Below are 26,104 nucleotides of genomic sequence, written 5' to 3'. Positions count from 1 at the left end.
ACTTTGACCATGTTTTTGGAAAAATCCTAAGGCCTAAAACTATAGCCTTTCTGTTTTTTCGATTTTCGGGGGTCAAAAAATTCAAGAAAAATCCGGTTTTGGGTGGTGTTTCCCAGGAGTATTCCAGTTTCAAACTGGTTTAGACCCGTTTCTGCCTACTACCGAACCTCCAAACCGGTTAAAACCGGAATCGCAGAGACAAAATTATGACCCGCTTTTTCGAAAACCCTAAGGCTATAGCCTTTCCGTTTTTTCGATTTTCGGGGTCTAATAATTCAAGAAAAATCCGGTTTTGGGTGGGTTTTTACCGCAATATTCCAGTTTCAAACTGGTTTAGACTGATTTCTGCACCCTACCGAACCTCCAAACCGGTTTAAACGGGAATCGGAGAGACAAAATTATGACCCGGTTTTTGGAAAACCCTAAGGCTATAGCCTTTTCGTTTTTTCGATTCTCGGGGGTCTGAAAATTATAGAAAAATCCGGTTTTGGTGGGTTTTCACCGGGGTATTCCAGTTTCAAACTGGTTTAGACCGGTTTTTGCATCCTACCGAATCTCCAAACCGGTTTAAATCGGAATAGCGGAGACAAGATTATGACTCGGTTTTTGGAAAACTCTAAGGTTATAGCCTTTAGGTTTTTTCGATTCTCGGGGTCAAAAAATTCAAGAAAAATCCGGTTTTGGGTGGGCTTTCACCGGAATATTGTAGTTCCAAACTGGTTTGGACCGGTTTCTGCTTCCTACCGAACCTCCAAACCGGTTTAGACCGGAATCGGAGACCCAATATTTTGACTCCGTTTTGGAACAATCCCTAAGGCTATAGCCTTTCCGTTTTTTCGATTTTCGGGGTCAAAAAATTCAAGAAAATCCGGTTTTGGGTGGGTTTTCAACGCAATATTCCAGTTTCAAACTGGTTTAGACTGGTTTCTGCATCCTACCGAACCTCCAAACCGGTTTAAACCGGAATCCGAGAGACAAAATTATGACCCGGTTTTTGGAAAACCCTAATGCTATAGCCTATTCGTTTTTTCGATTCTCGGGGGTCTGAAAATTCAAGAAAAATCCGGTTTTGGGTGGGGTTTTCACCGGGGTATTCCAGTTTCAAACTGGTTTAGACCGGTTTCTGCCTACTACCGAACCTCCAACCCGGTTTAAACCGGCATCTAAACCGGTTTCTGCATCCTACCGAAGTTCCAAACCGGTTTGAACCGGAATCGGAGAACCACAATTTTGACACCGTTTTGAAAAAATCCCCAAGGCTGGCCTTTCCGCTTTTTTGATTTTCAGGCGTCAAAAATTCAAGAAAAATCCGGTTTTGGGTAGGTTTTCCCCGGAGTATTCCGGTTTCAAACTGGTTTAGACCGGTTTCTGCCTACTACCGAACCTCCAAACCGGTTTGAACCGGAATCGGAGAGACAAAATTATGACTCCGTTTTGGAACAATCCCTAAGGCTATAGCCTTTAGGTTTTTTCGATTTTCGGGGTCAAATAATTCTAGAAAAATCCGGTTTTTGGTGGGTTTTCACCGGAACATTCCGGTTTCAATCTAGTTTAGACAGGTTTCTGCATCCTACCGAACCCCCAAACCGGTTTAGACCGAAATCGGAGAACCAATATTTTGGCACCGTTTTTGGAAAATCCCTAAAACTATAGCCTTTCCGTTTTTTCGATTTTCGGGGGTCAAATAATTCTAGAAAAATCCGGTTTTGGGTGGGTTTTCAACGGAATATTGCAGTTTCAAACTGGTTTAGACCGGTTTCTGCTTCCCACCGAACCTCCAAACCAGTTTAAACCGGAATCGGAGAGACAAAACTTTGACCATGTTTTTGGAAAAATCCTAAGGCCTAAACCTATAGCCTTTCTGTTTTTTCGATTTTCGGGGGTCAAAAAATTCAAGAAAAATCCGGTTGTGGGTGGTGTTTCCCAGGAGTATTCCAGTTTCAAACTGGTTTAGACCCGTTTCTGCCTACTACCGAACATCCAAACCGGTTTAAACCGGAATCGGAGAGACAAAATTATGACCCGCTTTTTCGAAAACCCTAAGGCTATAGCCTTTCCGTTTTTTCGATTCTCGGGGTCTAAAAATTCAAGAAAAATCCGGTTTTGGGTGGGTTTTTACCGCAATATTCCAGTTTCAAACTGGTTTAGACTGGTTTCTGCACCCTACCGAACCTCCAAACCGGTTTAAACGGGAATCGGAGAGACAAAATTATGACCCGGTTTTTGGAAAACCCTATGGCTATAGCCTTTTCGTTTTTTCGATTCTCGGGGGTCTGAAAATTAAAGAAAAATCCGGTTTTGGTGGGTTTTCACCGGGGTATTCCAGTTTCAAACTGGTTTAGACCGGTTTCTGCATCCTACCGAAGTTCCAAACCGGTTTAAGCCAGAATCGGAGAACCAAAATTTTGACACCGTTTTGAAAAAATCCCCAAGGCTGGCCTTTCCGCTTTTCGATTTTCTGGGGTCAAAAAATTCAAGAAAAATCCGGTTTTGGGTGGGTTTTCACCGAAATATTCCAGTTTCAAACGGGTTTAGACAGGTTTCTGCCTACTACCGAACCTCCACACCGGTTTAAACGGGAATCGGAGAGACAAAATTATGACCCGGTTTTTGGAAAACCCTATGGCTATAGCCTTTTCGTTTTTTCGATTCTCGGGGGTCTGAAAATTAAAGAAAAATCCGGTTTTGGTGGGTTTTCACCGGGGTATTCCAGTTTCAAACTGGTTTAGACCGGTTTCTGCATCCTACCGAAGTTCCAAACCGGTTTAAGCCAGAATCGGAGAACCACAATTTTGACACCGTTTTGAAAAAATCCCCAAGGCTGGCCTTTCCGCTTTTCGATTTTCTGGGGTCAAAAAATTCAAGAAAAATCCGGTTTTGGGTGGGTTTTCACCGAAATATTCCAGTTTCAAACGGGTTTAGACAGGTTTCTGCCTACTACCGAACCTCCACACCGGTTTAAACCGGAATAGCGGAGACAAGATTATGACTCGGTTTTAGGAAAACTCTAAGTTTATAGCCTTTCCGTTTTTTCGATTCTCGGGGTCTAAAAATTCAAGAAAAATCCGGTTTTGGGTGGGTTTTTACCGCAATATTCCAGTTTCAAACTGGTTTAGACTGGTTTCTGCATCCTACCGAACATCCAAACCGGTTTAAACGGGAATCGGAGAGACAAAATTATGACCCGGTTTTTGGAAAACTCTAAGGTTATAGCCTTTAGGTTTTTTCGATTTTCGGGGTCAAAAAATTCAAGAGAAATCCGGTTTTGGGTGGGTTTTCACCGGAATATTGTAGTTCCAAACTGGTTTGGACCGGTTTCTGCATCCTACCGAACCTCCAAACCGGTTTAAACCGGAATCGGAGAGACAAAATTATGACCCGGTTTTTGGAAAACCCTAATGCTATAGCCTATTCGTTTTTTCGATTCTCGGGGGTCTGAAAATTAAAGAAAAATCAGGTTTTGGTGGGTTTTCACCGGGGTATTCCAGTTTCAAACTGGTTTAGACCGGTTTCTGCCTACTACCGAACCTCCAAACCGGTTTGAACCGGAATCGGAGAGACAAAATTATGACTCCGTTTTGGAACAATCCCTAAGGCTATAGCCTTTAGGTTTTTTCGATTTTCGGGGTCAAATAATTCTAGAAAAATCCGGTTTTTGGTGGGTTTTCACCGGAACATTCCGGTTTCAATCTAGTTTAGACAGGTTTCTGCATCCTACCGAACCCCCAAACCGGTTTAGACCGAAATCGGAGAACCAATATTTTGACACCGTTTTTGGAAAATCCCTAAAACTATAGCCTTTCCGTTTTTTCGATTTTCGGGGGTCAAATAATTCTAGAAAAATCCGGTTTTGGGTGGGTTTTCAACGGAATATTGCAGTTTCAAACTGGTTTAGACCGGTTTCTGCTTCCCACCGAACCTCCAAACCAGTTTAAACCGGAATCGGAGAGACAAAACTTTGACCATGTTTTTGGAAAAATCCTAAGGCTATAGCCTTTCCGTTTTTTCGATTCTCGGGGGTCAAAAAATTCAAGAAAAATCCGGTTTTGGGTGGTGTTTCCCAGGAGTATTCCAGTTTCAAACTGGTTTAGACCGGTTTCTGCCTACTACCGAACATCCAAACCTGTTTAAACCGGAATCGGAGAGACAAAATTATGACCCGCTTTTTCGAAAACCCTAAGGCTATAGCCTTTCCGTTTTTTCGATTCTCGGGGTCTAATAATTCAAGAAAAATCCGGTTTTGGGTGGGTTTTCACCGCAATATTCCAGTTTCAAACTGGTTTAGACTGGTTTCTGCACACTACCGAACCTCCAAACCGGTTTAAACCGGAATAGCGGAGACAAGATTATGACTCGGTTTTTGGAAAACTCTAAGGTTATAGCCTTTCCGTTTTTTCAATTCTCGGGGTCTAAAAATTCAAGAAAAATCCGGTTTTGGGTGGGTTTTTACCGCAATATTCCAGTTTCAAACTGGTTTAGACTGGTTTCTGCACCCTACCGAACATCCAAACCGGTTTAAACGGGAATCGGAGAGACAAAATTATGACCCGGTTTTTGGAAAACTCTAAGGTTATAGCCTTTAGGTTTTTTCGATTTTCGGGGTCAAAAAATTCAAGAGAAATCCGGTTTTGGGTGGGCTTTCACCGGAATATTGTAGTTCCAAACTGGTTTGGACCGGTTTCTGCATCCTACTGAACCTCCAAACCGGTTTAGACCGGAATCGGAGACCCAATATTTTGACTCCGTTTTGGAACAATCCCTAAGGCTATAGCCTTTCCGTTTTTTCGATTTTCGGGGTCAAAAAATTCAAGAAAATCCGGTTTTGGTGGGTTTTCACCGCAATATTCCAGTTTCAAACTGGTTTAGACTCGTTTCTGCATCCTACCGAACCTCCAAACCGGTTTAAACGGGAATCGGAGAGACAAAATTATGACCCGGTTTTTGGAAAACTCTAAGGTTATAGCCTTTAGGTTTTTTCGATTTTCGGGGTTCAAAAAATTCAAGAGAAATCCGGTTTTGGGTGGGTTTTCACCGGAATATTGTAGTTCCAAACTGGTTTGGACCGGTTTCTGCATCCTACCGAACATCCAAATCGGTTTAAACCGGAATCGGAGAGACAAAATTATGACCCGGTTTTTGGAAAACCCTAATGCTATAGCCTATTCGTTTTTTCGATTCTCGGTGGTCTGAAAATTAAAGAAAAATCCGGTTTTGGTGGGTTTTCACCGGGGTATTCCAGTTTCAAACTGGTTTAGACCGGTTTCTGCCTACTACCGAACCTCCAACCCGGTTTAAACCGGAATCGGAGAACCACAATTTTGACACCGTTTTGAAAAAATCCCCAAGGCTGGCCTTTCCGCTTTTTTGATTTTCAGGCGTCAAAAAATTCAAGAAAAATCCGGTTTTGGGTGGGTTTTCCCCGGAGTATTCCGGTTTCAAACTGGTTTAGACCGGTTTCTGCCTACTACCGAACCTCCAAACCGGTTTGAACCGGAATCGGAGAGACAAAATTATGACTCCGTTTTGGAACAATCCCTAAGGCTATAGCCTTGAGGTTTTTTCGATTTTCGGGGTCAAATAATTCTAGAAAAATCCGGTTTTTGGTGGGTTTTCACCGGAACATTCCGGTTTCAATCTAGTTTAGACAGGTTTCTGCATCCTACCGAACCCCCAAACCGGTTTAGACCGAAATCGGAGAACCAATATTTTGACACCGTTTTTGGAAAATCCCTAAAACTATAGCCTTTCCGTTTTTTCGATTTTCGGGGGTCAAATAATTCTAGAAAAATCCGGTTTTGGGTGGGTTTTCAACGGAATATTGCAGTTTCAAACTGGTTTAGACTGGTTTCTGCTTCCCACCGAACCTCCAAACCAGTTTAAACCGGAATCGGAGAGACAAAACTTTGACCATGTTTTTGGAAAAATCCTAAGGCTATAGCCTTTCTGTTTTTTCGATTTTCGGGGGTCAAAAAATTCAAGAAAAATCCGGTTTTGGGTGGTGTTTCCCAGGAGTATTCCAGTTTCAAACTGGTTTAGACCGGTTTCTGCCTACTACCGAACATCCAAACCGGTTTAAACCGGAATCGGAGAGACAAAATTATGACCCGGTTTTTGGAAAACCCTAAGGCTATAGCCTTTCCGTTTTTTCGATTCTCGGGGTCTAATAATTCAAGAAAAATCCGGTTTTGGGTGGGTTTTTACCGCAATATTCCAGTTTCAAACTGGTTTAGACTGGTTTCTGCACACTACCGAACCTCCAAACCGGTTTAAACCGGAATAGCGGAGACAAGATTATGACTCGGTTTTTGGAAAACTCTAAGGTTATAGCCTTTAGGTTTTTTCGATTTTCGGGGTCAAAAAATTCAAGAGAAATCCGGTTTTGGGTGGGCTTTCACCGGAATATTGTAGTTCCAAACTGGTTTGGACCGGTTTCTGCATCCTACCGAACCTCCAAACCGGTTTAAACCGGAATCGGAGACCCAATATTTTGACTCCGTTTTGGAACAATCCCTAAGGCTATAGCCTTTCCGTTTTTTCGATTTTCGGGGTCAAAAAATTCAAGAAAATCCGGTTTTGGGTGGGTTTTCAACGCAATATTCCAGTTTCAAACTGGTTTAGACTGGTTTCTGCATCCTACCGAACCTCCAAACCGGTTTAAACCGGAATCGGAGAGACAAAATTATGACCCGGTTTTTGGAAAACCCTAATGCTATAGCCTATTCGTTTTTTCGATTCTCGGGGGTCTGAAAATTAAAGAAAAATCCGGTTTTGGGTGGGGTTTTCACCGGGGTATTCCAGTTTCAAACTGGTTTAGACCGGTTTCTGCCTACTACCGAACCTCCAAACCGGTTTAAACCGGCATCTAAACCGGTTTCTGCATCCTACCGAAGTTCCAAACCGGTTTGAACCGGAATCGGAGAACCACAATTTTGACACCGTTTTGAAAAAATCCCCAAGGCTGGCCTTTCCGCTTTTTTGATTTTCTGGCGTCTAAAAATTCAAGAAAAATCCGGTTTTGGGTGGGTTTTCACCGAAATATTCCAGTTTCAAACTGGCTTAGACCGGTTTCTGCCTCCTACCGAACCTCCAAACCGCTTTAAACCGGAATCGGAGAGACAAAATTATGACCCGGTTTTGGAACAATCCCTAAGGCTACAGCCTTTCCGTTTTTTCGATTTTCGGGGTTCAAAAAATTCTAGAAAAATCCGGTTTTTGGTGGGTTTTCACCGGAACATTCCGATTTCAATCTAGTTTAGACAGGTTTCTGCATCCTACCGAACCCCCAAACCGGTTTAGACCGAAATCGGAGAACCAATATTTTGACATCGCTTTTGGAAAATCCCTAAAACTATAGCCTTTCCGTTTTTTCGATTTTCGGGGGTCAAATAATTCTAGAAAAGTCCGGTTTTGGGTGGGTTTTCAACGGAATATTGCAGTTTCAAACTGGTTTAGACCGGTTTCTGCTTCCCACCGAACCTCCAAACCAGTTTAAACCGGAATCGGAGAGACAAAACTTTGACCATGTTTTTGGAAAAATCCTAAGGCTATAGCCTTTCCGTTTTTTCGATTCTCGGGGTCTAAAAATTCAAGAAAAATCCGGTTTTGGGTGGGTTTTTACCGGAATATTCCAGTTTCAAACTGGTTTAGACTGGTTTCTGCACCCTACCGAACCTCCAAACCGGTTTAAACGGGAATCGGAGAGACAAAATTATGACCCGGTTTTTGGAAAACCCTATGGCTATAGCCTTTTCGTTTTTTCGATTCTCGGGGGTCTGAAAATTAAAGAAAAATCCGGTTTTGGTGGGTTTTCACCGGGGTATTCCAGTTTCAAACTGGTTTAGACCGGTTTCTGCCTACTACCGAACCTCCAAACCGGTTTAAACCGGAATCTAAACCGGTTTCTGCATCCTACCGAAGTTCCAAACCGGTTTAAGCCAGAATCGGAGAACCAAAATTTTGACACCGTTTTGAAAAAATCCCCAAGGCTGGCCTTTCCGCTTTTCGATTTTCTGGGGTCAAAAAATTCAAGAAAAATCCGGTTTTGGGTGGGTTTTCACCGAAATATTCCAGTTTCAAACGGGTTTAGACCGGTTTCTGCATCCTACCGAACCTCCAAACCGGTTTAAACCGGAATCGGAGAGACAAAACTTTGACCCTGTTTTTGGAAAACTCTAAGGTTATAGCCTTTAGGTTTTTTCGATTTTCGGGGTCAAAAAATTCAAGAGAAATCCGGTTTTGGGTGTGCTTTTACCGGAATATTGTGGTTCCAAACTGGTTTGGAACGGTTTCTGCATCCTACCGAACCTCCAAACCGGTTTAAACCGGAATCGGAGACCCAATATTTTGACTCCGTTTTGGAACAATCCCTAAGGCTATAGCCTTTCCGTTTTTTCGATTTTCGGGGTCAAAGAATTCAAGAAAATCCGGTTTTGGGTGGGTTTTCACCGCAATATTCCAGTTTCAAACTGGTTTAGACTGGTTTCTGCATCCTACCGAACCTCCAAACCGCTTTAAACCGGAATCGCAGAGACAAAATTATGACCCGGTTTTTGGAAAACCCTAAGGCTATAGCCTTTCCGTTTTTTCGATTCTCGGGGGTCTGAAAATTAAAGAAAAATCCGGTTTTGGTGGGTTTTCACCGGGGTATTCCAGTTTCAAACTGGTTTAGACAGGTTTCTGCCTACTACCGAACCTCCAAACCGGTTTAAACCGACATCTAAACCGGTTTCTGCATCCTACCGAAGTTCCAAACCGGTTTGAACCGGAATCGGAGAACCACAATTTTGAAACCGTTTTGAAAAAATCCCCAAGGCTGGCCTTTCCGCTTTTTCGATTTTCTGGCGTCAAAAAATTCAAGAAAAATCCGGTTTTGGGTGGGTTTTCACCGAAATATTCCAGTTTCAAACGGGTTTAGACCGGTTTCTGCATCCTACCGAACCTCCAAACCGGTTTAAACCGGAATAGCGGAGACAAGATTATGACTCGGTTTTTGGAAAACGCTAAGGTTATAGCCTTTAGGTTTTTTCGATTTTCGGGGTTCAAAAAATTCAAGAAAAATCCGGTTTTGGTGGGTTTTCACCGGAATATTGTAGTTCCAAACTGGTTTAGACCGGTTTCTGCATCCTACCGAACCTTCAAACCGGTTTAAACCGGAATCGCAGAGACAAAATTATGACCCGGTTTTTGGAAAACCCTAAGGATATAGCCTTTTTGTTTTTTCGATTCTCGGGGGTCTGAATATTAAAGTAAAATCCGTTTTTGTGTGGGTTTTCACCGGGGTATTCCAGTTTCAAACTGGTTTAGACCCGTTTCTGCCTACTACCGAACCTCCAAACCGGTTTAAACCGTAATCGGAGAGACAAGATTATGACTCGGTTTTTGGAAAACTCTAAGGTACCCTTTCCTTTTTTTGATTTTCAGGCGTCAAAAAATTCAAGAAAAATCCGGTTTTGGGTGGGTTTTCATCGGAATATTCCAGTTTCAAACTGATTTAGAGCGGTTTCTACATGCTACCGAACCTTCAAACCGGTTTAAATTGGAATCGGAGAACCAAAATTTTGACCCGGTTTTTGGAAAATCCCTTTCGATTTTCGGGGGTTAAAAAATTCAAGAAAAAAAACGGTTTTGAGTGGGTTTTCACTGAAATTTTCCAGTTTCAAATTGGTTTGGACCGTTTCCTGCATCCTACCGAACCTCAAAACCGGTTTGAACCGAAAATTTTGACCCGAATTTTGAAAAATCCTTAAGGCTGTAGCCTTTCCGTTTTTTTTGATTTTTTGGCGTCGAAAAGTTAAAGAAAATTCAGTTTTGGGTGATTTTCCGCAGGAATATTCCCGGGTCAAACTGGTTACAGTCGGTTTCTGCCTCCTACCGAATCTCCATACCGGTTTGAACCGGAATCGGAAACTGAAAATTTAGACCCGATTTTCGAAAAATCTCTGTGGCTATATCCCAGCGATTGTCAACTTTTTGTGGACCCTTTGCAATTATTTTGATTTTTCGCGGCCCTATAAAAATCAAAGAATGCTAGAAGAAAAGTGCAAAACCCATGTTTCTTATAGTACATTAGTGCAGTCACAATTCTTTCTTAAATAACAACTTTCTAACTAATGCGAACGATTCACTGATAGCTGGTCGTGCAGCATAATATATGCTTAATTATGTCACAAGAGACATCCTAAAACATATATTATCGAATAATAAAGCATAATTTTTTTTCTCGTATAGCATAATAGTACAGCTATAATGTTGAAAACATTCGCTAACTAAAGACCATGGGCGCCGCCACGTAGGGGCAAGAGGGGGCACTTGACCCCCCTGGAATTTCAAAGTACCACAAAATTACAACATTATTTTTTGGAAAACGTGATGACTGAAAAACGATAATGCTCTAAGAAGGGAAGTTGAGATAGTCAAAGCAAATGTCTAAACAAGCGACTTTAACGATGTCTGCGTTGTTTACGTATCTGGTGGTGTTTTCATAGCCTCTGCCCCTTTTGTGTTTTTGAAACGGACAAAATGGTACACAGTTGCGGGACTGTACGGGGATTTTTTATCGTTGATGCAAATCCACGGCATATATTTTATGCCATGTATACATAATCTATTCGTGCAAGTGTGTTTTTGTCAAAAATTTTGACCCCCCCGGTGCTATAGCCCTTCCGTTATTTCGATTTTTAGTTTATTTCAAAAAATTTCAAAAAAAAGCTGGTATTTCAAAAATCCAATTGGAGTCTTGCCATTTTAGGTGGAAATTGGTGAATGGAAACACAGTTCGCGGACTTATTGATGCAGTTTTAAACTGTGACTTTGTATCTTTTTTTCGTTTCTGATCGACGTCTGAAATTGTTTCGTGGAGAATCGAACAAAACGCTTCCGATTACAATTTTGTAAAATTCCAAAATCTTATATGGCTTTGCGTTGTTTGCTTTTGCGAGGTCAAAAAATGAACAAGCATTAAAAAGCCTGTTATAGATTTTTTGTGGAAATATTTCATTTGATTCTCAAAATCAAATTTCAATTTTTTTGATGTATTTGTTTCATGAAAAACAGCATTTTGTTTCTCCCAACATACCGTTGATTAAACGTGATCGTTTCGACGGTGCAACGTGATGTCGCAAAGGTAGCAATTTGACATAAATGTATCTTTGTTGTATCCTCTCCAGACAGTGACCAGTTATCGGCTGGTGGGATGATTGTTAGTTTCAGGGTAGTCGTATTGCGCGCGGGCTGGCATAATCACACACTACTCCTGCCAATACATAAATAGCCAGGCCTATTTGCATGCAAAACAGTGCGTTTGATTTCCTGTCTAAAGTCTGTGATCGTAAATGTAATATATTATATTTTAAAAGTGGTTGAATCGTGTTGTCAATGTCTTGGTTATTCCAAAAAAGCATGTTTACTTATCCAATTTACCAAAGGTTAGTTGAGTTATCATCAAGTTAGCTTTACAATTTTAGTAGTTTACAAAAGACATCTTTTTGTGTTTCATTGAAAGACCATCACCATCATTGTTCGCCAAAACGGCGATAACGGGCATTTCCGTTTCCCCTTCAGTCCCTGTCCACACTCACTCTCCCCACATCCTGTCTATGCAGCAGTCTAGGAAACATTTGTATTTATGGATCTTTTGGGCCACTTAGCCGTACACCTGGGCCCTGCAATCGCAATATCGGGTCATTGATTCATCCAGGATGCCAAGGACCCGTGGCCGGAGATGACAGCCTTGGAACCGCACGAGCGTCGTGAAATGCACGGTGCTGACCGCCTATTTGTTATTGGAATCTGCCGGCCAAGCAGGATGTACCTCAAGTGGGAACATCAAGAAAATCTCACCGCTGACCTGATTTAACTAGTATAGGATTTTAATGCGAAGTTTGCTTTCTCGCCAGTTTTAACTCCTTATTGCGCCTTGCCTGAAACACACACTTTTGTAGGATAGCTTTAAGCCAGCATTGATGGAGAATATCCAATGATTATTGGTTCTCCCAAATCGCAATACTCAAATGTACAACGTTGTGTTTACCGAAGGTCTAAAAATGATATGTTTTAAAATGTCTGTCGCATTAATAAGTTTTAAATTCACTGTTTTAATATGTTAAAAATAGATATCAATACACTATTAAAAGGGGAATACAACATGTACTAGGCCGTTGTTTGGCATAAATCAATTACCCAAATTTAAATCGCAGTTTCGCGCAATAATTTCACTATATTCCGAGATTACCTAATTGCATGTAGTACAAAATATGTGATGCCAAAACTTCAAATATCTGCACACAATCTGTCGCAAAACAGTGCTAAAATGAAATAAAAAGATTAACCGTCAGATTTGACTGCTCTCACTACAATTTACAGGATGTTTTCGTGAATATAAACCTGCGCATTGGTTTGATCTGGGTTTAGTGTTGTGTGGTAGTTTGCATTCCACGCGTGTTATTGCTACCGGAACGAGCGCGTTCGGTCAGAGTGCCCTACTGCAAATTACATGGCAACCACGCTAAGTGATAGTGTTTTTCAACAAATCAAAGATGAACCTGTTGTCGTGTGCCGTCGGGCGGAAAGGTTCTTGCAAACCCTGAGAAAAACAGGTTGTTGCGACATTTTGACGGGTTTGAAAGAATATTCTCGCATATGGTATGCTTTGTTTTTTTTCTTCGCAAGGCGTTATGCACATGTTTCGCGTTTTTGTGTGGTGCATATGTCGTCTGTTAGGCTGATCCCTAAAGGTCCGACCGCAACACGCATTTTAAATAGCTTTCATTATGGTTAAAATATGTTCGAGGTGTCAAACGTTGTATAAAGGTCGATTTGTGGGCACGGGATATTTCTGGCAGATTTGATTCCGTGCAAATGTCCCCTTTGCGTGTATCGTCACGTCGCTAGTGTTGTGTTGGGCAATCTCTTTGCAAACCGCAAAAAACACAAGAATATCGACCACGGGAACCGTTTCTCTCACTCTCACGAAAGCGCCACGCTCGACATCTTCTGTATACCGGTCTGCTGCTAAGTTAAAACAAATTCAAGAGATATCAGCCAGTGAAACGGCTATTTTTGGCCGCGTGGGTGCGGGGTGGGGCGTCGCGAATTCTCTTTGCTCTCGTGACTTTTTCTATTTCAAGATGAGCGGGCAAATATATCGCAACCAGCAGATAAGGTCGAGGCGCCACTGGAAGACGCACTGTGTCATTTCTAATGGACCATAACCCGCGCAGTTTCGCCTTCAAATCTTCAATTGCATTTCAACTTTGGCGAAATAGTGAAGCGCAATTGACTTTACGCTTTTAGCGTCTTTATAGGATGCCAACAGACGCCAAATGCCATCGCGATAACTAAGCGAAATTAAAACGCACTTGGCTCGCTTCGCTGGCTTCGAAGGCGAGAAATTGCTTCACAACTTTTCAGAATGCCGTCACATGTTGCAAGCCGCTTAATTACTGGCAAACGCGCCGCAACAAGCCGTAGAGTTTCACCTCGAGCTATGAAGACAAACCACCACCGGCTTCTACGAAACGACACTCGGACGCAGCTATTTTATGCCGATTTACGTCAGAGGCGTCATGGCAACCGAGGCTAAGTACGAGTTTGAAAGTTAGTAATTAAGAGCAAGTTCGCTCCTTGTTTGGCGCCAGGCTGCGACTGACATTAGCGGTGTGCAGTAAAAAATCGTTCCAACGTTAGCTTTATTCCCTAAATAGATACGACTTTTGGCGACGAAAATCAAGTAATCGCGTGCTTAGCCGAAGTTGTGGGAGATAATTTAAGTCGATCGGATTGGTTGATCACAAATACGATTTTTGGTGTTGGGTTTTTCAATTTGCTATTTTTGGATCGGGAAAGTGCGTACAGGTGAATATGGGGGACGGTCCCATTCGGGTGCTTACAGTTTCGACGCCCCGTGGCTGCAGCGAGAAAGTCAATAATTTTTACCCCGAGTTTTTGCCACATACAGATGCTTATCGCAAACCTGAAAATTGCCGATTTGTATCGAAGGAGAATTGACCAAACTGTTAACGGCAAAAAGTGAAAAAATCATTTACATACTGTTCAAACGATACCACCAATATACGGCTTAAACAAAGCAATTTAGCATTTTTTTGTGTGGCGTGGTGATAACAATTGCCATCAGGAAGGACCAAATCAAAGGCCGCTATTGTGCTTGGGACTAAATTGGACTTGTTAGCGGCGAATGTAAATTTGTAATTCCCACAATTGAATGTAGAAATTTCTGCCTAATTGCGGGAAGTATTTAACCTCTGCTCGCACTAGAACTAATATTCACCCCAGCTGCCAACTATAGTACATCGACGCATTATGCCCTAACACGACGTTCTGCGTAACATCAAGTAGTACATGAACTCTCCGTCTATTTTAGGGAAATGCTGTAATACGGTGTCCGCGCTGCCCGAAATACTATTGGCGTAATAGTGAGAATCCAATTTGACATTGTGCCGTTCCGATAGCGAAGATGCGCCGCCGTTGCCGGTCAGAACAAGCGCTGCGCCCATCTTAAGCGTAAATAACGTCTATCCCGTCGCACTATTTTCGGCCTGCGTTCCTTGTTTAACGTTTCAACACAAGTATATGTTACGATCGCTCGACTGTCACATTGATCGGAACTACGGATTGGACCATATTTGGTTGTGGCGCAAATATAGATTCTGCTGTTTACGTTTCATTAAATCTTTGCAAGCCTCAAAGTCTCAAACTTTTCGCTTTCCTGCCCAGCTTTCGGTTGCTTAATCTTGTTGTGTTTATTTTAGCAAACTGCAGTACAAAAGCGCCGAATCATTGTCCTTGGATTCTTTATTCCGTAACTTTCACGTCACAGTTCACATTCGACGGGCATCTCAAACAATTTCACAACTTTTTTTACGGACCCCGGCCACAGCGCACCGGGGTTTAGCTTGGCAACTTGGAACAGGCCGTGTAAACAATATATAGAGTGATATGTACGAGAAAATATTCTTTGTTCGTTTAACTGCAATATAACAATGCTCAGCGGAACGGTTGAAGACAATATAAAACGCGATCATTTGGCAACAGAGCACACGAGCTTACAAAGTAAAGCAAGCCACGTAATTCTCGTAATTAGTACAGAAAGTCAGGGTACAACCGCGGCCTTAACCGAACCAGTGGTCCGGTGTTTGGCGCACACGGCGAGTTGATTTGTTAGTAGGATTCGTAGACGTGCAAATGAGCATCGACTCAAAAGTGCTTCACGAAACGAAAAAATTAAAGCAGAAAAACCGCGACGGTGCCGAGTTGGCACCGGGCGATTCCCCTTGTCGGATATAAGGCATCTCTTCGTAAAAAATAGTAAACGTTTTTTAAATAAAAATAATGTGATAAAAATTGCGCGCGAAACGTGAGCGATTTTAGCGGTGGCAGAGCACCGCAGTCGTGGGTTTTTGCGCAATGTACAAAAGCAGGATTAACGAGCACATACGTACAACTTATGTAAGGCACACACGCATGTTAAAATAAACGCACCAAAGTGAAGCAGCAGTGGATTCACAAGGCATTTACATACGAAGGCAGCTACCAAGCAATTAGTACAATATGCCACTAAGAATGGATAAGAGATTCGGTTATTGGAATCAGTTGAATGTTGTTGCAACGTATTTTAAACTGCTGAAAATTGACAGCAGGGCAGCAGCCTGAAATATGATTGGTGCACTACAAGCTTATTGAATGCTCACCGATACCGTACGGGCGAGTAACTTAAGTGCAATGGGCTCTCCTGTGGAACATATAAACTGTACACGGTGTGTGCGGAACATAAAAAAAACACAACAACATGGGTCAGGTACGGGACTTGCAAAACGAGCGCGTCATGGGGCGTGCACAACAGACAAGCACGGCTCAAATCGGTTGTTAGAATTCTCCAAGCGAGTTTCTCGGCCTCTCGGTGCGCAGTTGCTGTAAACCCCAAGCGGTTGACATTTTCTGATGGGAGTTAAAGCGCAATGGCCCGTGGCGACCGAGATCGCGTGACAACAACTGAGCTCCGAGAAGTTCGAGAACCGCGCGTTGGTTGCGATTCGCGCATGCGTGATGGGAATCGGGTCGGGTTGTGGATTAGCTTCACTTTCGTGGATTTTGAAGAACAGCAACGGTTGAAGAAAGCGTTCATTTGTCTTTCGCAATCAGATTGGCTGCGTTCGAGTGAGGTGCAAGCACTGTGGTTCGGTGCACAAAAAACGCACACTCTGGTTAAATTCATCGTGGATGGCAAGTGCTTCCCGTTCAGGTGCGAAGATTCGGCACTCGGCATTTTTTTGGCGACAGCGGAACGATGGCGCAGACGCAACCGCCTTGGTCGATTTCGTTGCGTTTGGTATAAGGGCGTGAAAACGATACAGCAGGGTTAGTGCAGTTCTTCCTGAGATTTTTCAGTTCCACAAAGCCTGTACACAGCAGCACCAAAACAATGCCGTGCTATAGAACTGTGACGTCAGGATCTCTATGCCTGATGACGCTTCATGTGCAGGGAGAGGTGGTCCGATCGTGAAAAGCAGCGTCCGCAAACCAGGCACTTGAAGGGTTTTGCTCCTGTGTGTTTTCGCATATGGCGAGTGAGCTCATCGGATCTTGCGAACCTCCAGTCGCATCCCTGCCAGTTGCAAGTGTAAGGCTTCTCTCCTGAAAAACCAAGGAAAAAACTTTCGAATTTGCCGTAACGAACCCACACAGAACGGGTTTTTAATGACTGTCGCTCATCGTTACTCAATCCCAACTAACGGAGTTCACCGGTCGCTATTCACTTGCTTCAGGCGCAACGACCGTTGACGTCACAGCATTGGTTTTGTTAACCTTACGACGAAGCGACAAGAGGTTTTCGGCACACGTCAACGCGGCAAATACGTGCAATCCAGCGGAACTTGGCCCAGTGTCAATAAACGCATCAGGACCAAAAACGTGTGGGTATGCGAGTCGCTTTTTTGGCAACAAGACTTGTGTCTTTTGTTTGAGTCGAAGCAAACACTAAGGGATTTCGAGTATTTTGTTTTTCTGTCATCCCGGTGTTTTCGTTGCTCAAAGGACGACATTTAAGATGTATTTACCAGAGCGAATGAAAAACACTATAACATGACTGGACTATGACTGGATATGGGTAAAGCTCCGGCGAAATACGCATTTGTCTGAAATGACATTTAAATGAGGGAATATTATGTATTTCAGTGCGGCTGCCAAATCTATGTCACACAATGCGTTAACCTTGCAGTGAATACAACGATATATGTCATTTAAATTGGCCAGAACGCAATTGTGGTTATTGGCGGACAGTGTGACTTCCTAATCAGCGCTGTAACTAAGCGTTTTGATCACTGGACAATTAATTTCGGGTCAAGTGGTCCTGGATGTCACAAAAATATTTTCCCATGCTCACCTGTATGTGTTCGTTGATGCGCCTTCAGATGCGAGCTTTTCGTGTAGGCCTTGGTACACCCTAAATGGATAAAAACAAGACGGTTAGGACATTTTTAAGGGGCGCAAAATTACGGTTTTCCACACCCTTAATGCAATAACTAGCAGGCGGGCCTAAAAATAGCGCCCATAATGTCGGCTACCAATAATCGCGCCCAATCATGCACAAATGCGATGAACACAGCACTCTGGCGGTGTTCCTATCTGCTACCAGTTATTTTGTTTACGCTACGAAGCTTGTGCGATGACGCAAACCCAGCATGATAGGTATATTTTCGTAAAGGTGCGATATCTTATCGCCCGGCCAAAGGCATTCGGCAATTGTGCCTAAAATTGCGCGTGAATAAACAAAGATAGCGCTAATTGCGAGCTGCTAGATTCGCGGCAAACATCTTTCAGCGGAACAAAAGCTTAAGTGATGTGTTCTGGGAAAACACCGCAAAACGGCGACGCAAAAACTTGTGGCGTTTTATCAACAAACAAGCGAGGCCGTGTCAAATGTTTAGCCAACGCCGACCGGTATTTATGTAACCAGGCGAAAAATCGGCAGGAAAACAAACACGCTGGGCCGATGTATCGCGATTTTAACTTTATGGCGAACGAGGTTTTCGAGACTAAGAGCCGCAAAGTTCGACGCCTTTTTTGCAATATCGCCGGATCGTGACTTGCACGGAGATATTTCCGTATCGCTTCCATCAACAAACATTCCGCTATCGATGTTTTCTGTTTACATCAAAGACCCGGGGAGATTTTTCGTATTTGTTTACCCAAAGACAGTGGAAAGGTGACATAATCTGACAGTACAAAAGCGACTAACCGGGCGTTGTCCAATCGCGTTTGTACAACTAGATGACGTTTGCCACTGAAAATTCCCGTTGCCCCTGGGTACCGTGACCCGAACATCGAGTTGAAAACCGTGCAGCAAAATTAATAACGCCTGCACTCGAGTGGAGTGTTTACACTACACGACTGGCACACCCCAGCTACTGCAAAACTGTTGGTTTAGAAAGTGTCCCCCACAGCACCTTCAGCTAATCGAATCCCAAGTCCTCACCCTTCGGTTGTTGTTTTGCTGCACGCTATTTGACGCATGGCTGGGTTTGGCAACAGGCACGAGGGGCTGATGCCGCTGACACCAAAACAGAGGCACACTTTCGCGTGCGACCGCGCGCCTCGCAGTATAACGCTTAAATTTCAAGCCTGTTTTTTCGCTAAGAAGGGGCAACTGGGTCGTGGGCGAAACTGCTCAAGTTTGGCCCTGAGCGAAGCGGGGCGTAACGACAAACGGTTCCCGGTTCAACGATTTTTCTTATCCTAAAGTCGTTATGCGATGTTTCGGGTTTTGCGCTCATGTTTCCAGAGATAGTCATTGAGTTATCACTTACCCGCGTGATTGCACTTGTGGACGCGCTTCTTCTCCAACTCTGGGTTGTTCCTACGACTGTAGCGTGGTCGGTACGGGATTGTGCCGTTGACTGCCATGGTGTACGAGGGTGGAACAGACATTCCCATGTATGGGTGGGGCCTCCTGTGTTGCTGTGCCAACTCGCTTCTCTGGTGAAGAAGCTCGTTGTGATGGTGATGGTGAGCTTGTGCATGTTGCTGCTGTTGTTGGTGGTGCATTTGGTGATGATGGATATGGCTTTGGTGATGGGCCATTGCTTCCGAATCTGTTTCGAGAATGGAGGGAAAGTTAATTTGGTGGGGAGGAAAGATTGGTTGATGATTTTGTGGGTAGCCGTTGTGTGCCTCGTTGTAGGTCATGCCGTTTGTGTATTGGCCATCAACAAATGGTTTCTCTTGCTTCGGCACAAGGTGTTGTTGGTTGTTAACTTGTGGACACATGATGTCGTTCACCTCGCTGCTGCATCGTCTGCCATCTTGGTATTGGGTGACAGGGGTGTTGTCGTATGGAATTTGTTGCTGGTTTTCCCAGCCTCCAGTCATGGCAGGGACGCATTCGGCGATTTCGGTCTTGACGCCGTACTGGTTCTGTTGGTGCTTGGTCATCAAGTTGATGGGTGAACACGGTTGCTGCGGCATGTGGTTGGGCGACATTGATGGGTTGGGTGATGTTGATGGTAATGAGCAGCGGTCAGTTGTCAAGCTTGTCGATCTTGTGCGTTGGTAGAAGGCCATCTGGTCTGTGTCGTCGTGTGTGGCGATGGATGGCATAGACGTGTGTCGGCGGGGGTCGTACATTGTACCCATGTCGGACTCAGAGTTGAGTCTTGGCCGGCTGGTGTACATCGCCTCCTGGCCGTTGAACATCGGCGAATGGGCAGGGGATGTGCAGTTTGGGTTTGGGGAGGACGGATGCAGGACGGCATCTGACGTTTTAATAAAGCTTGATACTGGTGGAATGTTGTTCATGTTGGGGCTTCCCGGCGAGGCAACGCCTGTGTTCGGGGCGACCGAGGATGCAACCTCGTGACTGGGTGAGTGCTGGGGCGAGGAATTGTGAAAATGTTGTGTATTGTTTTGCTTGACAACAACGTTGAAGTTAAGGTTCACGCATGGCATGTTGTCGACTGTGTTTTCTGCTGTGTTGTAGCAATTAGCTTGTTGGTAAATAGAGTTGGCCGGTGGGCACATATTGCTCGGAAATCCTGCAATTAAAAAAAACAAGTTACTTTACGGTTTTTGCAACTAACAAATTTTTGTTTACGTTCTGTTCTCACCGTTGCTAACAGTTTTTGAACAGCTCAGTATGTCGTGAATGTCAGAAGCACTTTCTCGTCGGAACGCGCTTGGATCTGAAGCAAAAGTAGGGACTGCCTGCATGGGTGGGGGCATGGAAACATCGGCGTTCTTCATCGAAGTTGCTGTCGTGTTATTGATTGCTGGTGCGTTCACGTAATAATCGCTCATGGAACCCTGAATGATAAAATCCCACGGTTCCATTACGCTGCCACCGGACAAACAACAATGATAATGCGGACTATGTGGGTACAACGGTGCATAGAAGACATGAAATGAACCAGAAGTTTATGCCACTGTTTGGAGTGCTTCAAAATCGTAAAGACCCTTTGATTTATCACGAACAACGTGCGGCGTGTGTGCTTAGCACCGGTCCGACTTGACAAAATACAACGCGATGCTGTTATGAATGGAGAAGGGCCGAAATCTGTTTAAACACGCGGCGTGTTTGTCCTGGTGGCAATGTTATTGCTCTCTGCCTGATCAAAGCGACACAGGGCACCCAACTGGAATATTAGGAATTGATGATTTGGACAAGTGAGTCGCCTGAACAATACGTGCTCGGAAAACGGACTGTTTGTTAGTCGCCGCCGGGAAAATATGATAGTCCGTGTGTGTCTCTGGGTGCTGGGGGTAAAGTAAATTAATACCAAGTCACCAATCGACTCTCAATTGATCATAAAGCTCGCAGACTAATACATAGAACATATGAATGCCCAATTTATATTTTATGGTGTTTGAGCACACAGCGCAAGATTGTCATTCAAAGCAACTTGTTTTCCGCCAGGCCTATCCATGTTCAAAACACTAATCTAATAACCCACTCGGGCGCAAAAATTGATGTCTTGTTATGTTTGGCTGGAGCAAATCAAACAGAATCGAGTTAACTTTAGGATATCTCTAAAAATACAAATTAGATTCTATGGAGAAACAAGGCAGCATGTTTATGCCCTAATTCGATTACACTTCTGTATTGTGTTGTTTTGCAATTATGCGAACGATACATGCGTGGGTGGCGGCACGTCGCCATTGTGACCAGTGGACTTGAAATGCGTCTACCGTTTGGCATTCCTCACGCGTTTTCGTGACGGAACAGTCACGTGAGTTACCACGTCGGTGGCCGCAAAACTTTGCTTGTTTGAACCCCGTTACAAAGGACGCTTTCACTTTTAACTTTAGAGGCCGTATCCCCTGCAGTGGCGTAAGTACGTTTTCGTGTATCTATTCGTCGCAACAAGAAAGTTTGTGAACATAGTTAAGTTGATGTGACATTTAGGAATGGCCTTGACGTCAGGCGTTTATTGGTCGACTTGCGTGCGCTCATAAAACAAATACGCGGCGGCCCGATTACCAAAACTTGAAGCCTTTGCGAGGTTCTCATAAGCGAATCGCTCATTTTTTCGTTCGAAAACCGCCAGCACTGAAGCTGTATGCGGCGTATTGAGTCGAAAATAGAAAATTGACTTTCAAACAATACCCAGACCCTTACGGGAACCCGCCACTACAATGGTGCAGGGAATTATGATGGGCACCGTCTGGGTGCTTTAGCACTTGCTCGGTCGTCAAGCGCGGAAGAAAACAAGAAAAATTGTTTGGCCAGGCGATCCGAACCCCGCCGCACTACATGCTTCACTTGAGCGGTTAAGTTGTGTTCTACAGTCCTGGGACGAGCCGTGATCTTCCTACGAATGTCGCTGATCGCGTTCCAAGCCAGCGCACAAGGCATCGCGGAAAGATACAGAAACTTGTCAACTGCGGCGGTACGCGGTTGTACAAACAAGAGTCAAAAACGTCAAATCTGATTAACCCGCGTAATGTCGGCAAAAAACAGACGTCAAAAACGTCAAATCTGATTAACCCGCGTAATGTCGGCAAAAAAACGATGACTGGCGGGCTGGTTTATTTGGATCGTAACCAAAGCAAGTTTCTTGGCATTGACAATCGCTTAATCCTTACAAACGACGTCACCAGCCGAGACGAAATCCCGATACCGATATTTTTGGGCTTGGTTGACGTAATCGTAAAATTGGGCGCCGTTTTTGTTGTAAATCTTCTTTGGTCGGTGATATTTGGTTTGCCCTCCTGATATTTTATATTATTTTTGTCTTACGAGAGATATGGAAACCTTGCTAAGGATACGCCTAGAGATCGTATGTGAATCGCGTGATTCTTCAATAGACATTTATTTGCTTCTCGCAACTTTTTTTAATAGTTAGGAACACGGATTTTTAATATTGCGACCAGAAGGCGTGAAGTATGAAATATCATTTAGGCGTGATATTAAATCGTCGACAGCCATGGGATATAAATTCCCAAGTAACACGCTGGAAAATGTGACAACCTAGCCCTTTTTAAAAGGTCACTGCCCAAAATACAACATAGCGTTAATTTACAGCAAAAAATATTCACGTTCTTAAACCACACAAAGAGTTCATAACCCGAGAAGAGAAAAACTCTTCTCTTGTACGTTACATCATATTGACTGATTAGGCCGCGTTTAATAAAACTCAAGGTGACCCTTTGTGCTTGCTTATTTCCGTGCAAATTAAACGCTAGCTCGCAGGAAATGAAACGCCGATTGTGCGCAGAACGTTTCAAACCAGCTTCAATTTGCTTCCGACCAAGCGAGTCAGGACTCCGACGACAATTAGAAGTGTCAGCGGCCGCGAAGAAAAGGAGAAGCGCCGGATCAAAGGCCGAGAAACTCAACTTTTGCTCATGTACAAAGGGGGGTTAGTTTTAGTCTTTCAATTATTGCACTTGGCCGGAGATACACTACAGCACGCTATATATGTTGAATCAGTGCCGTGTTTTATGTATCATAGGGCCGCAAAATCAAAGTTCAATAGTGTTTTAAGTGAATAAACACTTGCGCATTTCCGATTTACTTCGATTATCGTCATTAAGGAGCACCACCAATATTTACACAAAACATCATAACTGTTTACATTTGATTACAGTTCGCGAGACAAAATATTTCGACCCCAAGTGAAATGCTTCGGTGGTTTGATAGGCGCCAATAGCAAAGTACAGGGACCTAGAATTCGGTTAGTCACACGAAAACAGGACGAAGCAAAAATCGGCCGTTCGAGTGTATTTGCACCGTCGCTGAGCAATTTCCTGTCATTCCGCGTCACTGCCTCTTTGACCCCTGTCGCTGCCGCGCGGGGATAGAGGTGACTTAATTCGTCACCCATAAACCCTGCTCGGCGAGTGATGCGGGGTAAAAGTTGGGGCACAATAAGAGACGCTTCAAAGCGGACCGAAGAAGCTAATAACGACGCATCGGATATCACTTGCTACGCTCAAACCACGGTAAGCAAAATCCCTATACTGCAAGCGTGTGGCCCTGTCTAGGTGTAAAGCGCTAAGGCGACCAACCAGAAACAAACAAAATGCAAAAGCGCTGTTACCTCGATACTGTCGACGCTCGTAGGTTCGAAGTAGAACTCAGGCGACGAGACCGGAGAGAAGGTTGACGAGCTATCGGAAACCGACGCGGCTTGCTCCAGAGATTGGTTGATGAAGCGGCTTTCGGCGGAGGAGTGTGCGTTGAAGTTCGGCGAGAGATAATTCACAGCCACTGCAGTAGCCATTGGTACAGAGCTTTCCTACAGGTGCGTGGTAATACCAGGCACTCTTGGTCAAATTTTCAGAAATGTCTCGAAGCTGAAGAAAATTATCAAAGGATAAATTTTCTAATCTCATAAAATTTTATATGTAACAAATAAAATAATATTCACTTTGCTGCATCTAAAACTTGAGATACATTCTCATTTGTGACTAACTCTGTATAATCTCAAGTACCTGTCTGAAGACCTGGCGTAACATGAATGCATGTTGGATGGATCATTATGAATGAACCGGGCGAGTGTGACATATCTATATAAACGGCCGGAGGGAAGAGAGGGTCTTAATTACACGCGCTCGCCACAAACTCTTTTTTCTCCGTTGTCATTATTTGCGTAAGACCCTCGCGCGCCGCGGATCTACTTAAGACACCTAGGCATAAGGGACGGTGCGAAAAACGGAAAAAAGGCGACACCGCAATTATAGAGAAACTTTATCGCGACGTGGCGACATAGAAATTTCCGGAAACATAGTATGGTCCTCTACCCGAGCATTACAGCGATTCGCCGCCTCCTTATTCTGGGGTCCCATACGGCTTACCGGAGGCTTCGAAGGATCATAAACAACACGGGAACATGTGTGGCACAATAGATATGGCGGTTGGAATCAGGAAAAATATGTGCCAGTCCTTTCCGCTGCGCAAATACGTTAAACAAAACAAACAGGTTTGCGGCGAAACTCCACGCAACGGCCTTTGTGCGACTTCGACAAATATTAACATTCCGCAGTCCAACTTCGGCGCACGGCACGCAATGCATTATGTGGCGATGGCAAGCGAGCCAACGAGGAGTTTGTTGCCGTGATGGAATTATCGTGGGCGCACGCACAGCCGCCATATCTCATTATTAAAACAGGCAAATGCGATTAACAATCGTCAGCGAATATAGGGAGAGAGAGATGGCGAGAGTGTGCGCGCGCTCGCGGGCCCAACGTTACCGATGAATTGAAGCCATTTACCAGGAAGTTATTATTTGTCGGGAACAATAACGCGTAACAAGAAGCATGCTATTGTTCTGTCCGCGGTTACAACACAACAAATGCATTTTAGACGCGCGCTTCTACGTGATTTGCAGCCCCTCTCATTAGCTGCCACCGCCTGAGCGGCATAACATGTGTCAAATATCACTGCATTGTGTAGGGTTTCACGCGCTCGCGGTTTGGGAATCGCAAATCGCTCGATTGTCTGCGAAACCCGATGTCCCGGCCATCAGCTCGCTGCGGTCGCAACTAGAATGCTACAAACTACACAGTAATGCACAATTTCATACCTGAAACTAGAAAGACTCTTTCGTCGGTTGAGATGCACTTTTTGATGCAGAAACAGATATCGCAAAGTTGGTCGTCGTCGGGATATCACGGTTATTCGTCAACCGGGTTTTGTAACTCTTGCGTGTTCAGCCCGCTAAGGTGAGGGCTTCGTTGTAAAATATGGCGACGAATGACGAATACTGCGTTTACTTCGTGTTTGCCCTTTGGCAGTTATATCTTTGCGATGGCTTCGGCGATTTCTACGCCACTAGCCTGTCTTGTATGCGTTTCTGTCTCTGTATGAAAACAAAACGCAACTGGTCAAATCGATGAAACGAGCGTGTTTTAAACAACAAATACAAAATTACAACTCACTATACTGCCTTGACTACTTTTAGTACAATATGGGGAAAAAACGTGTTGATTAAAGACAAATGGAAACAGGTAATTTAGCCACCTGTTCAAACTTTGTGACATATTATTTGCATACAAAGTGCACTTCATGTTTCTGATATAATTAACAACATCTTACAACTAAATTCAGTTTGCTTTACCTAAACTATAATTTATTTTTTCCATACAAAATATTTAAATTGGTTGCTAATTTATCTTCTCAAATTAACAAAATATATTGTTATCCTGATCAGCGGAGCCACAATAATTTCAATCCCTTTTCATGGTAGTTCTCAAGGCAATAAACAACGAAAAATGCGCCTTAGCTATCAAGCGCCCTCCGCTAATCTACATGCGTCGTCGGCCTTGCTCACGAGCCCGAACTGCCACCAACTTCAAAAACAAGATGCGATATCCTTTTTCATGCCCCCGCTAACGACTGGTGACGCAGTCCAGAGGAGCCGCGAGATAAGAGAGTAAGGAGTCTTTCAACGACTCGCGTTTTTTTCGTCAAATTTTACACGCAAGCAGCTCCTCTGCCTGCACCAGGCGGCAGCACCAAGCGTTTACGGATGGGCGCCGAGCGAAAACACCGAACACGAGTCGTCAGACTGTTGCAATCTACCTTGGCTTTTGTCCTAAGCGTGCTGTACACTTTAACCCGACAACAAAAATATGTCCTTGGGTTAATTTTCTAAAA

The 26,104-nt window shown here is 43.8% G+C and overlaps 1 protein-coding gene across 1 annotated transcript; it reads right to left on the bottom strand.

Annotated features, from left to right (window-relative positions):
- Window positions 1–14,955: 14,955 nt before the first annotated feature.
- On the bottom strand, window positions 14,956–25,310 carry LOC145238762 (uncharacterized). The gene is made up of 6 exons (XM_080102023.1): window positions 25,032–25,310; window positions 23,547–23,802; window positions 20,115–20,310; window positions 18,819–20,042; window positions 17,396–17,455; window positions 14,956–16,647 (listed from the first exon to the last, which is right to left on the bottom strand). The coding sequence occupies exons 2-6, from the start codon at window positions 23,727–23,729 to the stop codon at window positions 16,469–16,471; spliced, it is 1,842 nt and encodes a 613-aa protein (XP_079958149.1). The 5' UTR covers window positions 23,730–23,802; window positions 25,032–25,310; the 3' UTR covers window positions 14,956–16,468.
- Window positions 25,311–26,104: the final 794 nt, after the last annotated feature.

This window comes from Phallusia mammillata, chromosome 7 (genome assembly GCF_965637545.1).
Source record: "Phallusia mammillata chromosome 7, kaPhaMamm4.hap1.1, whole genome shotgun sequence".
Classification (NCBI taxonomy): domain Eukaryota; kingdom Metazoa; phylum Chordata; class Ascidiacea; order Phlebobranchia; family Ascidiidae; genus Phallusia; species Phallusia mammillata.
The sequence above is the reverse complement of the archived record's forward strand: the minus strand, read 5'-3'. Positions and strand labels throughout refer to the sequence as shown.

Excerpts from the sequence above, each read along its gene's own strand:
- LOC145238762 (XM_080102023.1), bottom strand. The coding sequence starts at position 23,729 with ATGGCTACTGCAGTGGCTGTGAATTATCTCTCGCCGAACTTCAACGCA. Across the intron at positions 17,456-18,818 it reads CCACAAGTGCAATCACGCGG|GGTGTACCAAGGCCTACACG; the intron begins GTAAGTGATAAC and ends TTATCCATTTAG. Across the intron at positions 16,648-17,395 it reads GCATCAACGAACACATACAG|GAGAGAAGCCTTACACTTGC; the intron begins GTGAGCATGGGA and ends TTGGTTTTTCAG.